Source organism: Bubalus kerabau, chromosome 4 (genome assembly GCF_029407905.1).
Source record: "Bubalus kerabau isolate K-KA32 ecotype Philippines breed swamp buffalo chromosome 4, PCC_UOA_SB_1v2, whole genome shotgun sequence".
NCBI lineage: Eukaryota > Metazoa > Chordata > Mammalia > Artiodactyla > Bovidae > Bubalus > Bubalus kerabau.
The window spans coordinates 105,122,006-105,138,284 of NC_073627.1; the positions used below are offsets into that span (position 1 = coordinate 105,122,006).

General features: G+C 41.1%; 1 protein-coding gene across 6 annotated transcripts in view; it reads right to left on the reverse strand.

Moving 5' to 3' along the window:
- RCL1 (RNA terminal phosphate cyclase like 1) overlaps positions 1–16,279 on the reverse strand; it is a 60,372-nt gene that overhangs the window by 27,682 nt on the left and 16,411 nt on the right. For all 6 annotated transcript variants that reach the window (XR_008713548.1, XM_055578166.1, XM_055578163.1 and 3 more), the window contains exons 2-5: positions 16,122–16,193; positions 12,592–12,767; positions 6,970–7,044; positions 5,925–6,049 (exon numbers count right to left, since the gene is read on the reverse strand). Coding sequence is in view for 5 of the 6 variants with exons in the window: in XM_055578166.1 (XP_055434141.1) it covers positions 5,925–6,049; positions 6,970–7,044; positions 12,592–12,767; positions 16,122–16,193 (448 nt within the window). In the remaining variant the exon portion in view is untranslated. The remainder of the gene's footprint in view (positions 1–5,924; positions 6,050–6,969; positions 7,045–12,591; positions 12,768–16,121; positions 16,194–16,279) is intronic.

Genomic DNA, 16,279 nt, shown 5'->3' on the forward strand with positions numbered 1-16,279 from the left:
CTCTCACTTTTCATCCCATCTTCCACTTGACATCCTTGAGTGACCTGCATTCAGGCCACACCACATTGCCTGCCACTCCCCAGAACGGCTGGGCACTGTTCCCTCCACAGGCCCACATTTCCGTCCACAGCACTCCTCCTTCTTTGTCCCGCTTTACAAGCCTCTATTCTTCAAGCTCAGTCCAAATGCCCTGTCCTCTCTACAGGAAAAAGCAGAGGTTAAAGGCATGGGCCACAGAGACAGGGCTCAAATCCCAGCTCTACCATTACTAGCAATGTTATATGGGAGCAAATTCCTTAAGCATTTGAAGCCTCAGTTTCTACGTCCACAAAATAGGATGGAAGTGAATTCAGACTCACTTTGAGGTTAAGAATAAAGTATATAAAATATAAATGTATTAAACTCCACAATCAAAAGACACAGAGTGGCTGAATCGATAAAAGAAGATCCAACAAGAGACAAATGAAAATGAAAACAGAACATACCAAAATTTACGAATGCAACAAAAGGAGTACTAAGAAATTTTATACTGATAAGTGCTTTTCTGGTTGCCTGATGTCCTCCGCCAGCATTCAGAAGTTGTTCTGTGGAATTTACTCAGCGTTCAAGTGTTCTTTTGATGAATTTGTGGGGGAGAAAATGGTCTCCCTGTCCTATTCTTTTGCCATCTTAGGACCGCCTGATAAGTGCTAACATTCTTTCTATGAAAGGAAGATCTCAAATAGCCTAACTTTACACTAGAAAAAGAAATCAAATTCAAAGTTGGCAGATTAGACATTAATAAAACAGAAAAACAATAGAAGAAACTTAATGAAATAGTTGATTTTTTGAAAAGATAAAAACTGACAAACCTTTAGCTTGACAAAGACAAGACAACACTCAAGTAAGTAAAATCAGAAATGAAAGGAAACATTAACAACTGACGCCACAGAAATTGGAAAACATCATGAGGGACTATTATAAATGACTATACGTCAATAAACTGGACAACTTAAAAGAAATAAATAAACTCCTAGACACATAAAAACTTTCAAGTCTGAATCAAGAACAGAGAGCTTGAACAGATCAGTTACATGTAAAGAGATTAAACCAGTAATCAGAAAGTTCCCAACAAAGAAAAACCCATAACCAGGTGGCTTCAGCAGATGACTCTAATGGTGAATTCTATCAAATGTTCAAAGAAGAATTAACACTGATGCTTAAACTTCTAAAAAAAAATCTAAGAGGAAACACTTCCAAACTCATTTTATGAGATTAGGATCACCAAAGCCAAAGATAATACAAGAAAACTGCAGGCCAATATATCTGACAAACACGGATGCAAAAAACCTCAAAAAAATTAACAAACTGAGTTCGACAGCATATTAAAAGGGTCACACAACATGACACGGTGGTATTTATCCCTGAGATGCAAGAATGGTTCAACATATGCAAATCAAACAATGTGAAACCTTACATTAACAGAATGAAGGATAAGAATCACATCATTGTCTCAATAGCTGCAGAAAAAGCATTTGATAAAAAACACTCTTTCATGATAAAAAAAAAAAAAAAAAACCTCTCAACAAATTAAGCATGGAAGCAACTTACCTCAACACAATAAAGGCCATATATGAAAAGCCCAAAGCTAACATTATCTTTAATGGTGAAAAACTGAAAACTTTTCCTATAAAATTCAGAACAAAGCAAAGATGCCCACTCTTGACATTTCTATACAGCATAGTACTAGAAGTCCTAGCCAGAGTAATTAAGTAAGAAAAAGAAAATGCATTCAAATTGGAACGGAAAAAGTAAAATTATCTCTTTTTGCAGAAGACGATCTTATGTAGAAATCCTAAAGAACAGCATCCCCCCAAAAAAACTGTTAGAATAAATGAATTCAATATAGTTGCATGATACAAAATCACCATACAAAAATCAGTTGAGTTTCTATACACTAACAACAAACTACCCACAAAAAAAAAATCAAAGAAACAATCCTATTTACAATAGCATTTAAAACAACCTAAATTCTTAGAAATAAACTTCACCAAGGAAGTGAAAGACCTACACACTAAAAACTACAAAACACTGATAAAAGACATTTTAAAAGACTTTAGAGGAAAAGACAGGCCATGTTCAAAGACTGGAAAAATTAATATTGTTAAAATGTCCATACTTTCCAAAGCAATCTGCAGATTCAAGGCAATCACTATCAAAATCTCACATTTATTTTTAATAAAAATAGGAAAAAAATAAACCTAAGATTTATATGAAACCACAAAGGACTCCAAATAGCCAAAGAATTCTGAGCAAGCAGAACAAAGCTGAAGGCATCACAGGTCCTGATACCAAAATATGTTACAAAGCTACCAAAATCAAAACAGTATAGTACTAACATTAAAAAAAAAAGACAACAGAACAGAGAGCCCAGAAATAAACCTACGCATATCTAGTCACTTGACCTTCAACTAGGTTGCCAAGAATATACAACGGGTAAAGGATATCCTCTTCAATAAACACTGTTGGGAAAACAATACCTATATGCAAGAGAATGAAACAGGATTCTTATTTCACACCAGGTACAAAAATAAACTCAAAATGAATTAAAGACAAATGTAAGACTTTAAACTGTAAAACTCTGAGAAGAAAACAGTGAGGAAGACTTTTAGCTTCAGCAATGATTTCTTGAATACCAAAAAGGAAAAAAAAAAAAGGAGGCAAAATAAACAACAGAGTGAAGAGGCAACCTATGTAATGAGAGAAAATGTCTGAAATTCATATATATGATTAACACTCAAAAGATACAGGACACCTTATCTTACAATTTAGTAGCAAAATGAACAAACAAACAACTCTACTTAAAAATGGGCAAAGGGCTTGAATAGACACTTCTCCCAAAAAGACATATAAATGGCAAACTAAAACATGGAAAGGCACTCAATAATCACTAATCACCAAGGAACTACAAATTAAAACTACACTGAGATATCACCTCACCCCATTTGGATAGTGATTATCAAAAAATAAATAAGTAAGAAGTGTTGGTGAGGGTATGGAGAAAAGGGAGTCCTTGTACACTGCTAGTGGGAACATGCACTGGTGAAGCCACTATAGAAAACAGTATGGTGATTCCTTGAAAAATTAAAAATAGAACTACCATCTGATCCAGCAATCCCACTTCTAGATATATCTAAAGAAACTTAACTTAGGATCTCAAAGAAATACACATGGATTCCTATATTTTTTTCAGCATTATTTACAATAGCCAAGGTATAAAAGCAACCTAAATGTCTACCAACAGACAAATGGATAAAGAAAATGTGGTATATGGATTCAATAATGTTATTCATCCTCAAAAAGGAAATTTTATCATTTGTGGCAACATGGGTGAACCTGGAGGATATTATGCTATATGAAATAAACCAGATACATAAGAACAAATACTATATGATCCCATTTATATGAGGACTCTAAATAAGTCCTGCTGCTGCTGCTGCTAAGTCGCTTCAGTCGTGTCCGACTCTGTGAGATCCCATAGACAGCAGCCCACCAGGCTCCCCCATCCCTGGAATTCTCCAGGCAAGAACACTGGAGTGGGTTGCCATTTCCTTCTCCTAGACACTTACTATACACTATAATGCCTATATTGCATACTTAAAATTTGCTAAGAGGATAAATCTTATGTTAAAAGTATTCTTATCACAAAAAATTAAAATAATAAAGAGGATGAAAAGAAACTTTTGGAGGTGATAGAAATGCTTATGGTACTGATTGGGTTGATGGTTTCACAGGTGTATATATATATATATATATATATATATATATATCTCTCTCTCTCTCTCCAAACTCCTCAAGTTGTACACATTAAATATATACAGTTTTTTGTATGTTAACCACATCTCAATAGTTTAAAAAATAAAAAATAAATTAAATATATAAATTATCATAGTTCAGAATAAGCAATTACTAAATGGTAGATATTATTAATTATTAGTCAGCTCTCTCACATCTTCCGGACAAATATGCCACTCTACTCTTAGTTCCTCCAACCCACTGAACATCATCTACATCACTTTATACATCACAGCAGAATTATGTATCTGTGCATTCATTTCCTTCACCAGACGATGAGCTCTTCTGAAGCAGGGACTACAGTGTATTGGTAGCCCCCAAATCAAAGCCGTCAAGAGAGTATAGCAAACAGTGGAACTGTTTGCTTAAGTGTTAACCAAAAAAAATAAATGAATCAATCAGTCAGTCTAGTTATGATGAGGCAGATAATAAAATACCCTATCTCAGCCAATAATTACAAGTTCACTGTTAAGATTTTTCCAAGATTGTTGTCTGGAATGTGAAGCCAGGTGGGCCTTAGGAAGCATCACTACAAACAAAGCTAGTGGAGGTGACAGTGTTCCAGTTGAGCTAGTCCAAATCCTAAAAGATGATGCACTCAATATGCCAGCAAATATGGAAACTCAGCAGTGGCCACAGAACTGGAAAAAGGTCAGTTTTCCTTCCAATCTCAAAGAAGGACAATGCCAAAGAATGTTCAAACTACCACACAATTGCACTCATCTCACACACTAGTGAAGTAATACTCAAAATTCTCCAAGCCAGGATTCAGGAGTACGTGAACCGAGGACTTACAGATGTTCAAGCTGAATTTATAAAAGGCAGAGGAACCAGAGGTCAAATTGCCAATATCCGTTGGATCATAGAAAAAGCAAGAGAATTCCAGACAAATTATCTACTTCTGCTCTATTGATTACACCAAAGACTTTGACTGTGTAAATCACAAAAAACTGAGGAAAATTCTTCAAGAGATGGGAATACCAGACCACCTTACCTGTCTCCTAAGAAATCTGTATGCAGGTCAAGAAGGAACAGTTAGAACTGGACATGGAACAACAGACTGGTTCCAAATTGGGAAAGGAGTATGTCAAGGCTATATATTGTCACCCTGCTTATTTAAGTTATATGCAGAGTACATCATGTGAAATGCCAGGCTGGATGAAACACAAGCTGGAATCAAGGTTGTAGGGAGAAATACCAATAACCTCAGATATGCAGATGACACCATCCTTATGGCAGAAAGTGAAGAGGAATTAAAAAGCTTCTTGATGAAAGTGAAAGTGGAGAGTGAAAAAGCTGGTTTAAAACTCAACATTTAAAAAATGTAGATCATGGCATCTGGTCCCACCACTTCATGGCAAACAGATGGGGAAACAATGGAAACAGTGACAGACTTCACTTTCTTGGGCTCCAAAATCACTGTAGATGGTGACTGCAGCCATGAAATTAAAAGACGCTTGTTCCTTGTAAGGAAAGCTATGACCAACCTAGACAGCATATTAAAAAGCAGAGACATTACTTTGCCGACAAAGGTCCATCTAGTCAAAGCTATGGTTTTTCCAGCAGTCATGTATGGATGTGAGAGTTGGACTATAAAGAAAGCTGAGTGCTGAAGAATTGATGCTTTTGAACTGTGGTGTTGGAGGAGACTCTTGAGAGTCCCTTGGACATCAAGAAGATCCAACCAGTCAATCCTGAAGGAAATCAGTCCTGGATATTCACTGGAAGGACTGATGCCGAAGCTGAAACTCCAATCCTTTGGCCACCTGATGTGAAGAACTGACTCATTTGAAAAGACCCTGATGCTGGGAAAGATTGAAGGCAGGAGGAGAAGAGGACAACAGAGGATGAGATGGTTGGATGGCATCACCAACTTGAGGGACAAGAGTTTGAGCAAGCTCCAGGAGTTGGTGACAGGGAGGCCTGGCATGCTGTAATCCATGGGGTCGCAGAGTCAGACATAACTGAGCGACTGAACTGTTGTCTGAAATGTAAATAACCCTGGGAAGAAGTAAACTGTTATGAGTCATTCTTATCTTACTGAGGCAAAGAAAAAAAAGTAAGAAATCTGAAGCGAATGCAAAGGATACGCCATTCCTCTGATACGTTTGATCTTTCCTGGATCTATGAGTTGAATAGGCTTCAGGACATTCCTCACAGGACATGAAAAAAACACTTCACCTCCTCCTCCAGGCGGCATCCCCCGTCGTACAACCTGCAGGCATAGTGAAAAAGAAGAGGTCAGGATTCAACAGAGTGGATGACACCCAGCCAGGCTGGTGTACACCAAGAATGAAAACCAACATTAGAATGCAGAAGGCTTTCGAACCCAACTTGTCCATCTCTTCAAGATCAACAGAACCTAATGTCAGCTCCACAGGGGTACATGCTGAGCAAGGGGACTATGTGGTGTGTCAGAAAAAGCAGTAGACACAGAACCTGCATGTTCCAGTCAAAGCCAGACAGGTCACTTTACTACCAGAACTTGTTTCCTCAACCTTAAAATGAGGGACTGGTCTAGCTTATCAGCTTACCCACTTCTTAACCACCAAGAACCCTTTTCTCCTCTTCTGGAATTAAATGGTCTATCAAAACTCAATAGTTTTGAGTTATTAAATAAAAATGAAGTAATTTCCCTTCAAAAAGCAGAGATGCTAAACAGCTTTAGATATCCAGTGTTATCACACTGGATTGATATAATTCCCTTAAATAGCAAACAAACAGATGCTTAAATTACTTCAACTAGGTTTTGAAAGTAAAGTACTAAAAAGTCTCAGGGACATTCAGATTGGTAGGCTCTGGACACAAATTAAAATAAATGATCCAGATCAGAGAGGTAGCATGGTCAGAATCCCAGCTCCATGACTTATTCGCTGAGTTGTCATGAGTTAAGGAGTTAATGTATGTAGAATGTTGACAACATCTACTACCACTAAGTAAGTGCAATATATCAATTACTCTTGTCATTACTAAAGGGACCCTTTCAGCTCAAAGTCTGCAATGCTAGATTCAAGAATTCTTATAATGGTGACTTCAATCGTGCCACACACACACTGAGCCATACAGCTCTTCCAGTGAGTTGGTAAGAAAATATTTCACACTGATTTATGCCACCAACAATCTGGACATTCGTACCTTTAACTCAAAAGATTCACCATCAATCCCAAACTGTTTCAGTAGAGGGAGTGCTGTTGCCTTCAGAACATCAACCTGCAGAATAATTTCAGAAAAAAAAAAAAGTTACTTAAACCTTGAGATTGAAAGAAGAAAGAATCCACAAAGCCGGTTAAGGCTTAGCCTCCAGGTAGATGAAGCAGTCTGGTAAAGAGAAAAGAGGCTGGCTTACAACTGAGGGCATGGGTTGGCTCTGCTCTAGACTAAAGACTATGATTTTATAAGCCACTGGCTTCTCTGAGCCCCTTTTCCACATTTATAGTAGTACACACCTACCTTATGAGTCATCATGAGCATCACATGCTATCACGCAAAAAGCACCAAGAAACTGCTGGGCTCATGCAGAAAACAAACTGAAACCTCTGCTCATTCTTACAGGTATAAACACTAAGCAAAGACATGGCCTCTTTAAGTATTCTTTATTCAACATGACTATTTCACGTTTAGAGCTGGTGGCACTCCAGGCTAAAGTGAATCAATTATTCAGCCTAACAGTTCTACCTAAGAATCCTGCTGACACCCACACACAGGCAGTTAAAGGTGGTGGTGATTCTACAAGGCGCCGGGGGCCTCAGAGGAAAGACAGCCTCAAACTGCAGCAAACAACGAAAACCCCTAAGTGCGAGGAAGACATCCACAGTCGATGGCAAGACACTGTCAAGTACAACTGTTACCATCTCCTCATTCGAAACTCCTAGGAGGGCTGCGATCCTTCCTTATTCATTTGCAGATTCCTCACAGAGGATAAGGTGATATTCAAATCACGTTATCCAAGAAGTCAGTGACTGCTCAGCGGCAACTAGGGAAACAAGAGCAATCCCCTCCTTGTTCCCAATGGAACAAGAGATGTTTCTCAGCCCTGCAGGGGCTGATCCTACAACAGGAAGCATTGAGGGCAAGCAGCATAAGCAGAGGCTCTGGGAAAAAGCCCTGGTCCCAGTCCAGGCTCTAGTTTGCTGTGTGGCCTCAAACAAGAAAATCTCAACTTCTAAATTCCCTTGTCTCTAAGGTAAGGAGCTCAGCCTGCCTGTCTCCAAGTTGCTACCAACTCTTACATGCTAACATTCAACAGAACAATACTCCAACAGGGCTTTATGGCAGAGAACAGTCCCCAACCAAATATTCATATATCAGAAAATTAACCAGAGGTAGAAATGACCTATGTATCCTAGGAACATGTTCAGCATGGATCAGGTGGGGCAGAAGCAGTTACTGAGAAAATCCATTAAAGATTAGCTAATTTCAATTAAATATTAAAGCTACACACAACTCAGAAACTTAAAATAGGCATTTGGAATTGCTGAAACCAAGAAGAATTCAGTTGAGGCTAGTACGAAGGGCAGCTGGGGAGAAAACCAAGCCAGATTCTGGAAAAGGTGGGGGCTGCAAGGACGCCGGTTGCTCCGTGAGCATGACTCCTGGAGCTAGGCGACCTCCCGCTCTCCCGGGTAAGAGAAAGGCAAGAGAACAGAACACCCCTGCTGGTTCATCCCACCCACACCTGGAGTCAAATAGGAGGAAGTCAAATTGACTGAGGGCCAGTCAGGAGCCCAAATATAACTCCAGGTGTGGTCCTGTCTCCCGGGTCACTCTCCGTCTGACACGAAGGGCAGGCCCCTCGCTGTGGTGGGACAAGGGCTGGAAAGGCAGCTGTGGCCTGGAGCCCCACTCTGCCTCTTACAGCCTCTGAGGCCCGGACGCTCTCTCCTCAGGGCTTTGGCTGCCTGCTGTAGAAAGAGAGGCCCGACTAGAAAGTTCCATAACCTCCTCAAGCTCCACACACTGGATCTAGGGGGGTGGTCTGTGGGTTCTGCTTCAAGGAAACCTATCTGTTACTCTGCAGTCAGAGAGGAAAGGCAAAAGTCTGACCCAAGTGGAACCTCAGGGCAAAGGCACCACCCTTACAGTCCAATCAGTCAACAAGTAGAAATATGATCAGACCCATAGCTTCCCAGGTGGCCCTAGTGGTAAAGAACTTGTTTGCCAATGCAAGAGACATAAGAGACTCAGGTTCAATCTATGGGTCAGGAAGATCCCCCGGAGAAGGAAATGGCAATTGAATATTCTCCAGTATTCTTTCCTGGAGAATCCCATGGACAGAGGAGGCTGGCAGGCTACAATCCATAGGGTCGCAGAAGAGTCAAACATGGCTGAAGCAACTTAGCACACACCACAACAAACAGAAAAAGGGAAGAAACCTGTTCCCTTCAGTTCCCTTGTCTGAAACAGTGATAAGAACATCTACCTAACCCTCATGAATCAAATAAATACAGATACTGACAGAGGTCCACCTAAACAAGTGGCCAGGACACAGCAGACTTCACTCCACTTCTTTTCCCTGCTAGGATAGCCCTGAAAGAGGATGGACTCTTCACTCACCATCTGACCAACTGCTGGCACCAGTAAATATCAACTGGGGGCACCAGTATCAAATCACTGAGACTCAAAGTAGACCTCCTAGAATTTTTCTTCTCAAAATTTCTCCCCATTTCCTATCTTTTTGTCTCCAAAATGTCCCTACCCCTTTACAAGGCTCATCCCATCACTGCTGCTTCTATCCTCTGGATATCTGTAGGTGGCCTTATTAAGCCCTTCTACCCTTCTCATTTTAACTTTTTCCTTCTCCATTACAGCCTACAAATGAGTGCAAGTTTCTCTCACTTAAAAATTCCCAACCTCAGCTCTTAAGAAGACATCCCATCTAGCATTCTGGAAGAATCTCCCAACCTTCTATGGTTCTATTTTACTCATTCTGAACCTGTGCGTGATCTTGCACCCTAATGATACTGTTCTCTTAAAGCTCAACAGAACTTCTCACTGCTGCATCTCCCTACCCAATCCCAACTCAACTCCTGCAAGGACTGACTCTTGGATCATCCCTAGCTTTTCAGAACTCAACTCCTTGGCTCCTCCAAATCCTTCTATTTCCACAGTCACTGTCTCCAGCTCCTCTTCCCCAACTCACTCCTTACATACTTATTCCTCTTCTTCATCTATTCTCAGTCCCTGGAACCATGAAGCCAAAACTCAACTGGCCCACTGAGGCTAGAAAGGGACGTTAAATGAATGATGAGGTCAGTTAAGACCTGTGTCCAAATGGAGCTCTCACGCCTCTTCCCAAGAGGGCAGGTGCTACTCAGCTCTGATGGATTGCTGTTGTGGAGAAGCCACGCTGACCTACTGCAATGAAAAACTCTGGGGTTTCAAACAAGAACAACCAATTCAGATACACACACCAACACCAACACCAACACCACCGGCACACTGTGCAGACCAAGAGAAAAACACCTGTCAGACTTACTGAGCCAAAAAGCCAACAGTGATCAACCTCGGTACTAGTCAACCTCATTCTCCTACAGAGTGAAATATCAGTAGGTAAGATCCTGATGATCTGAGGCTCCAAACAGTAATTCCCAACTGGGCATCCCCCATGGATATCCCATCAATATCCCAGAGAACAGGACCAAAATCAGACACATCAACTATTACCCCATCACAATTTTCCTCTTCCCTGTGTCAAACTCTTTCTGATCACTATCCTTTCAAGTCAACCATGACAGAAATCATGGAGTTACCTGTGACCCCTTCCTCCTATCCCAACTCCAATTAGTTATCGAGTTATGAAGCCCCTCCCTCCACCATGCCCTTCATATTTGTCTACCCTTCCACTTCCCTCTGCATCAAGTTCATACTGGTTGACACCTTGGCAATTTACCCTTCTCTCAGCTCTACAGTTATCTTCCTAAAACCATGACTGACTCTGGGGCTTCCCTTCCTCTTGAAAGCCCTCCCCAGCCCTCAGCACTCAGCTTGTGCGTCTGCCAGAGCCCAGAGGTATCCAGCCTTGTGGTCTCCCTGGCTGTGTTCACAGCTGTTCACCCCATGAAACCACATTCCCTACGGGCAGAACTCATCGTATTCATCCCTGTGTGCAGACAGTAGGTGTGGACATAAATTGATGGGGAAACTACACATTAAAGAGAAAGTTCAAAACAAAGAAGCCACAGGCTGAAGAAGTTACTCTTTATCCAGGATTAGGTGTATTTATTTTATCCTGGGCTGGAGCCAGGTACTAACCAAGGTCATTTTAGTCCTGTAGCATGTGAAAACTACAAGAAAGCCTTTTAATATACTGCTAGAAAGAATAAAATACTATTTCTAGGGAATCTACCAATTAATCTTTGTCATTATTTATATGTAAATATGTAAATTTTTAGTACTGTCAGTGATAACAACTTTTAAGATCACCGGCAATTATAGAAAGAGAATACAAAACTGGGATACATGGTGTCAAAATCTCCTGTCTGCTTCAGGGACTTTTCCCAAGAGTCAAGGCACTTACCCCACCCCCTCCCAATCTGAAATAGTCGAGGTCTCCCCTCTTACTTTTAACTGAAGAACCCATTTCCTACAATCTTCCGGGAAAATGTGAGAAATAAGCAACCACTTGAAATTACTTTGAAATTCTAAACAGTTTACGCAGCATTCACATACAGTTAAGAATATCAGATCTTGCACTCTACTTTGGATCCTGGGAAGAGTTTATGTACCCGAATCCTAAGAATTCAGGAATAAACCTTTTATTGCCCAAGAACATATTAATCATGTTTATAACCTCATCAGCATCCTGGTGAATACCAGCAGTCTCTGCTTTGGAGCTCACTGCACCACCTAACTGGGCTTCCCTGGTTAGGGAAGCCACACACATCTGCCTCCGAAGCTACCCCTTCAGTGGTCTTCTTCTAATGTCTGCCGAGGTGAAGACAAGCATCCTCAGTTAGAACTTCACATCATGGCCCTCAGCTTGAAGATACCTTCTCTGGACAGCAGAGCATCCAAAGGTAGGGATTGTTGCCTCACTATGAAAGGTCTAAGGCAGGCCTGCTCCAATCCATCAATCTCCCTCTCCCCAACCTGTCTGTCTTTATCTCTCTCTCTCTCACACACACACACACATACAATAAAACCCATCCCAGACTGGCATTAAGACAGCTGTGGTAGCCACAATGAATATTCTAGTTGTACATTAAACTATCCTCCCCACAAACACAGCACGCTTAATAAGAAGCTTGCTGATGCTCACACACTGGCAAAGCTCATATATACCTTCCCTGCCCTTATGCCCTTTCTCTAAATCTGCAAACTCTTCTCAGAAGAAGAAAGTCCTAAAGTGTACAGTTGAAGCCTAAGTCAAGATTATGCTGCAGCATGCCAAGAAGATATTATTCTCTGCCTAAAATTCTGATCTGCTGCCTTTCAGCCTCAACTGTCACATGACCTTATGAAAACTCCACTCTCACACACTTCAGTCAACAGAGCCATATTTCATGTCAAACACGATGAGACTGCAAGCATCTGTTCAGAAGGTTCTTAGACATAACAATGAAAGGCACCTTGAAGAAGATTAACAATCGTCACTGAATCTGATGATTATGAGTCTTGGCTCATCTGCCTTCTGGAGTGATTAATCTCTAAACTTCAAGGTAAATAACAAAACAAATGTGTTTTATCAGGAACTAGTTTCTCAGAAGTTAGGTGTGACAGGAGACAAAAATCACAGTGTGGTGTGGCCTCACTACTCACCGAAGGGTCAACCTGGTCATTGGTCACTCCTCGCAGAACTATTCTCAGCGGGTGCTTCATAAATGGAGCCAGGCAGAGCAGACTTTCCAGATAATACCCAATGCTGCGAAGAACGCTGCAGTCATGCTCCATGGACCCACCATACAAGAGGCCAGGCTGATAATATAAGGTCGTTCCTTATAACAGAGGAAAGAAAGTCAGCAGAAGGAAAAAAAAAAAAGTGTCACAAAGGCAACGAAACAGTCAGTCCCAAGGGGAAAGTCTGGCAAGGGCATCCAAGAGTTCAAAATGCCATTCCTGAGAGCCCACATACTTCACTCCAAAAGCTGACTCATTACTGTCAAGTCCTTGTAACAATAATAAACTGTGAGTGTAATTTAATAAACAGTAATAAATTAAACCCCCCCCCCAAGCCATCTGAATTGTCAGAGTCACGGCAGGGCACAGAGGAGATATATCCTAACAGGCACCCTAGTCTCCCAACAGCATGCTTTCAGATTGTGACAATGTTGGGGTTTACAGATGATGTTCTGAAATCATCGTGCCAGCAATCAGCTTCTTCTAGGCCCAGGAAATCAGATTCCCCAATACCATAGTCACCAAACTAGGTACCTTGAGAAGTCAAGTACTTATGGCACTCATTTCCATTAAAAGTAACTATTTTAATTTAATAGTAACAAATGGAAATGTCTAAAATTATTGAACTGCTTTAGTCAAAACACTTTATCTTTCTTTATTCTTTCAAATATGCATATCATCCAAAAAGTTTCATACTAGGTTTACATATTAGAGGAAAAACCAAATAAAATATGCTAGATGATTCAGGGGATATGAAGAAATGAACACAATATATTTTTGATACTAATAATCCCTGGCCAAGTTCTCCTGGCACAATTTACCAATAAAGAAATCTAACATTAGAGGAAGGAACTAGGTTCAGTCACCAAAAGGAAAGCAGCGCTTGGGAGTTTGACACAAGAAATACAGGTTTCACCATATAAAAAAATCAAAATCACAATAATCACTATCAGAATCATATTCTAATCAAAGTTAGAAAACTCTAGTTATTCTAAATACTATTTATGACTCAAAACAATCTTTTAGGTCCAAAAGCCCCCAACTCCCAAAGACTATAACCACTGAACTCTGCACTAAAATCTGTCTATGCCGGCGAATTAACCAAATAAGAAACTAACCAGATCATCAAAATGAAGGCTGAGGGGGGCAGGGTGGGGGTGGGGGGGGCGGGCGGGTAGACACAAGAGGTGGAAGGATGCAGGATCATATAAATATCTTATTTCTCAACTAAGCTGTAGAAAGTGAAAGTGAAGTCACTTAAGTCATGTCCGACCAAGCTCCTCCGTCCATGGGATTCTCCAGGCAAGAATACTGGAGTGGTTTGCCAATTCCTTCTCCAGGGGATCTTCCTGACCCAGGGATCGAACCCAGGTCTCCCACATTGCAGGCAGACACTTTAACCTCTGTGCCACCAGGGAAGCCCTTAAATATAAGAATACAGTCTCTCAGAAAACCTCCTATAGAGACACAGAACTTCAGATCCAAGTACTAATATCAAAGATTTCAAAGGGAGGAAAGGAAGCCAGGTTGAAAGAAGAAGGGGGAGGAGGCGGGAGAGGGGGGCAAAAGGGGTGGCCTTACAGACGTCTCCTGCCACCTACAGATACTCAGGCGTTATGGGACTTTTCCCTGGGCCTCCAGAGAAGGGAGGACTGGAACTCGGCCCTACCAGAAATCAGACCAGACCAGAACCAGAATTCGAATTCTCTGCCAAGAGGAGGTGATCAGTCTCCAATCCTCAGCTCACGCCGAGGGCCCTTCGACTAGATTCCTGTGTCCAGGACCGGGGGACTAGAAAAATGGGGAAGGATAGGAAGGGTTAAGGAGAGGAAAGAGAGAGAGAAGGGGAGAGAGGTCAATAAAGTCTCTTGTTCCTTACTGGTCGGGGCACTCTGGCCAGTTGTCCAGGTCAAGAGGAGACCAGGGACAAAAGGGTCCCAGTTGCAGCCACTGGGTCTGGTCCATTGGCAGGCAAGCTGGCCCCTGAGTACCCCGAGTGGTCAGGATGTCGGTCTCAGTGAAGAAGAGTCCCACCAGAGTCGCCATTTGTTGCAGGAAGGCAGACCCCTTCCAGGGCCCAAAACTGGGCTCTTGTCTAACACTTGGAAATGAATTGTCCGAGGAGACACATGTGCTGACAAAGCAAGAGATTTTATTGGGAAAGGGCACCCGGGTGGAGAGCAGTAGGGTAAGGGAACCCAGGAGAACTGCTCTGCCGTGTGGCTCGCAGTCTCGGGTTTTATGGATATGACCATAAAACAACAGATATGACCCCAAAACAACAGAATTTCTTGTCCTCTGAATCACCAATAAAAACCGCTGAAAACATCCCCAGCAATTTCAAAGTAAAGGAATCAAGGAAGACTAAAGGAATCATAGCTTGCAAAGGGCATCTGATGTTTTACTCCTGAAACCTGTTCTCTGTGAGGTATGGCTGAATGCAGCTACAGATCAAGTCCCATGGTCACTTATAAAGCCAAGCTTGTCTTCTCCCTTAACAGAGCCAACATACAGAAAAGTTCAGTTTCCTCTGTTGAATACATGTTTCTCCCTTAACAGAAAACACATAGAAAAGTTCAGTTTCCTCTGTTGAATACATGTGCAAAGGCACATAGCTCATGGAGACAATCAAAGCATGTTTGCCATGATCACCTATACAATGTAGATAACAGTTTCTAATAGCAAAAAAAAAAAAGAAGGAAAAAAAAAAAAACTAGACAAAAAGCTAGAAACAACCTAAATGTTTATCAGCAGGGAACAGTCAAATAAGTTATCATGTATCCATACAACAGAATACAATGTAACGCCACTGAAAAATTGAGATGGACCTGCATGTGCCTGGCAAGCAAATTCCTTGAGACATCTGTGCTAATAAAAAACAGCTGGCTGCAGAACAGTATGAACAGCCTGATCCTGTTGATGGTTTGAGATACAAAAGTGCCAATGAAAGCAAATACATATAAAGGAGACCAGGACAAAGTCCCCATGGCTGCCCCTGGGAGAGTGAATGGAAGGGGAAACAGGTGAAGGGATTTTCACATTTTTTGCACATACTTATATAAACTTATTTTAAAAGACAAAATAAAAAAAATTAAAATTCATCACATACAGCTACCTCAGAGTTTGTTGTAAGATTTTATTGTGACAACATAAGCTACATGGACATTGAAAAGCTGTACATAAAGTTAGGTATAAAACACTTCTATTGTTTAAAAGAGAGGAGGTGCTTGTCTGTTTATCTGAAATTTTCACTCTTCTCACTTCCTTAAGTCAAGTATATGTCCCTTAAATTGGCAATTTCACATACTATCTTCAGACAATCATATCACAGACAGGAAACTGGGTCTTTCCATTCAAATACAATATTTATACCATCAAAAAGAGTGAGTAACAGAGGAATATTTAAGTAGTACATGTAAGTGCTTTCAGGAATGGGAAGAAAAGGAGCTTACCTGTTTGGTTTATTTCAATTCGAGAACCATTAGTTACTTTGTCCAACAGTCTTATGAAGCTGGCTTCAAAATCTGTGGGGAGAAAAGAAAACTGATTGGCCTCCAATTAGGTCATTTCCAGACAGCAGATCCCATCCAAGTGCTGCAGTGCAGGGTAG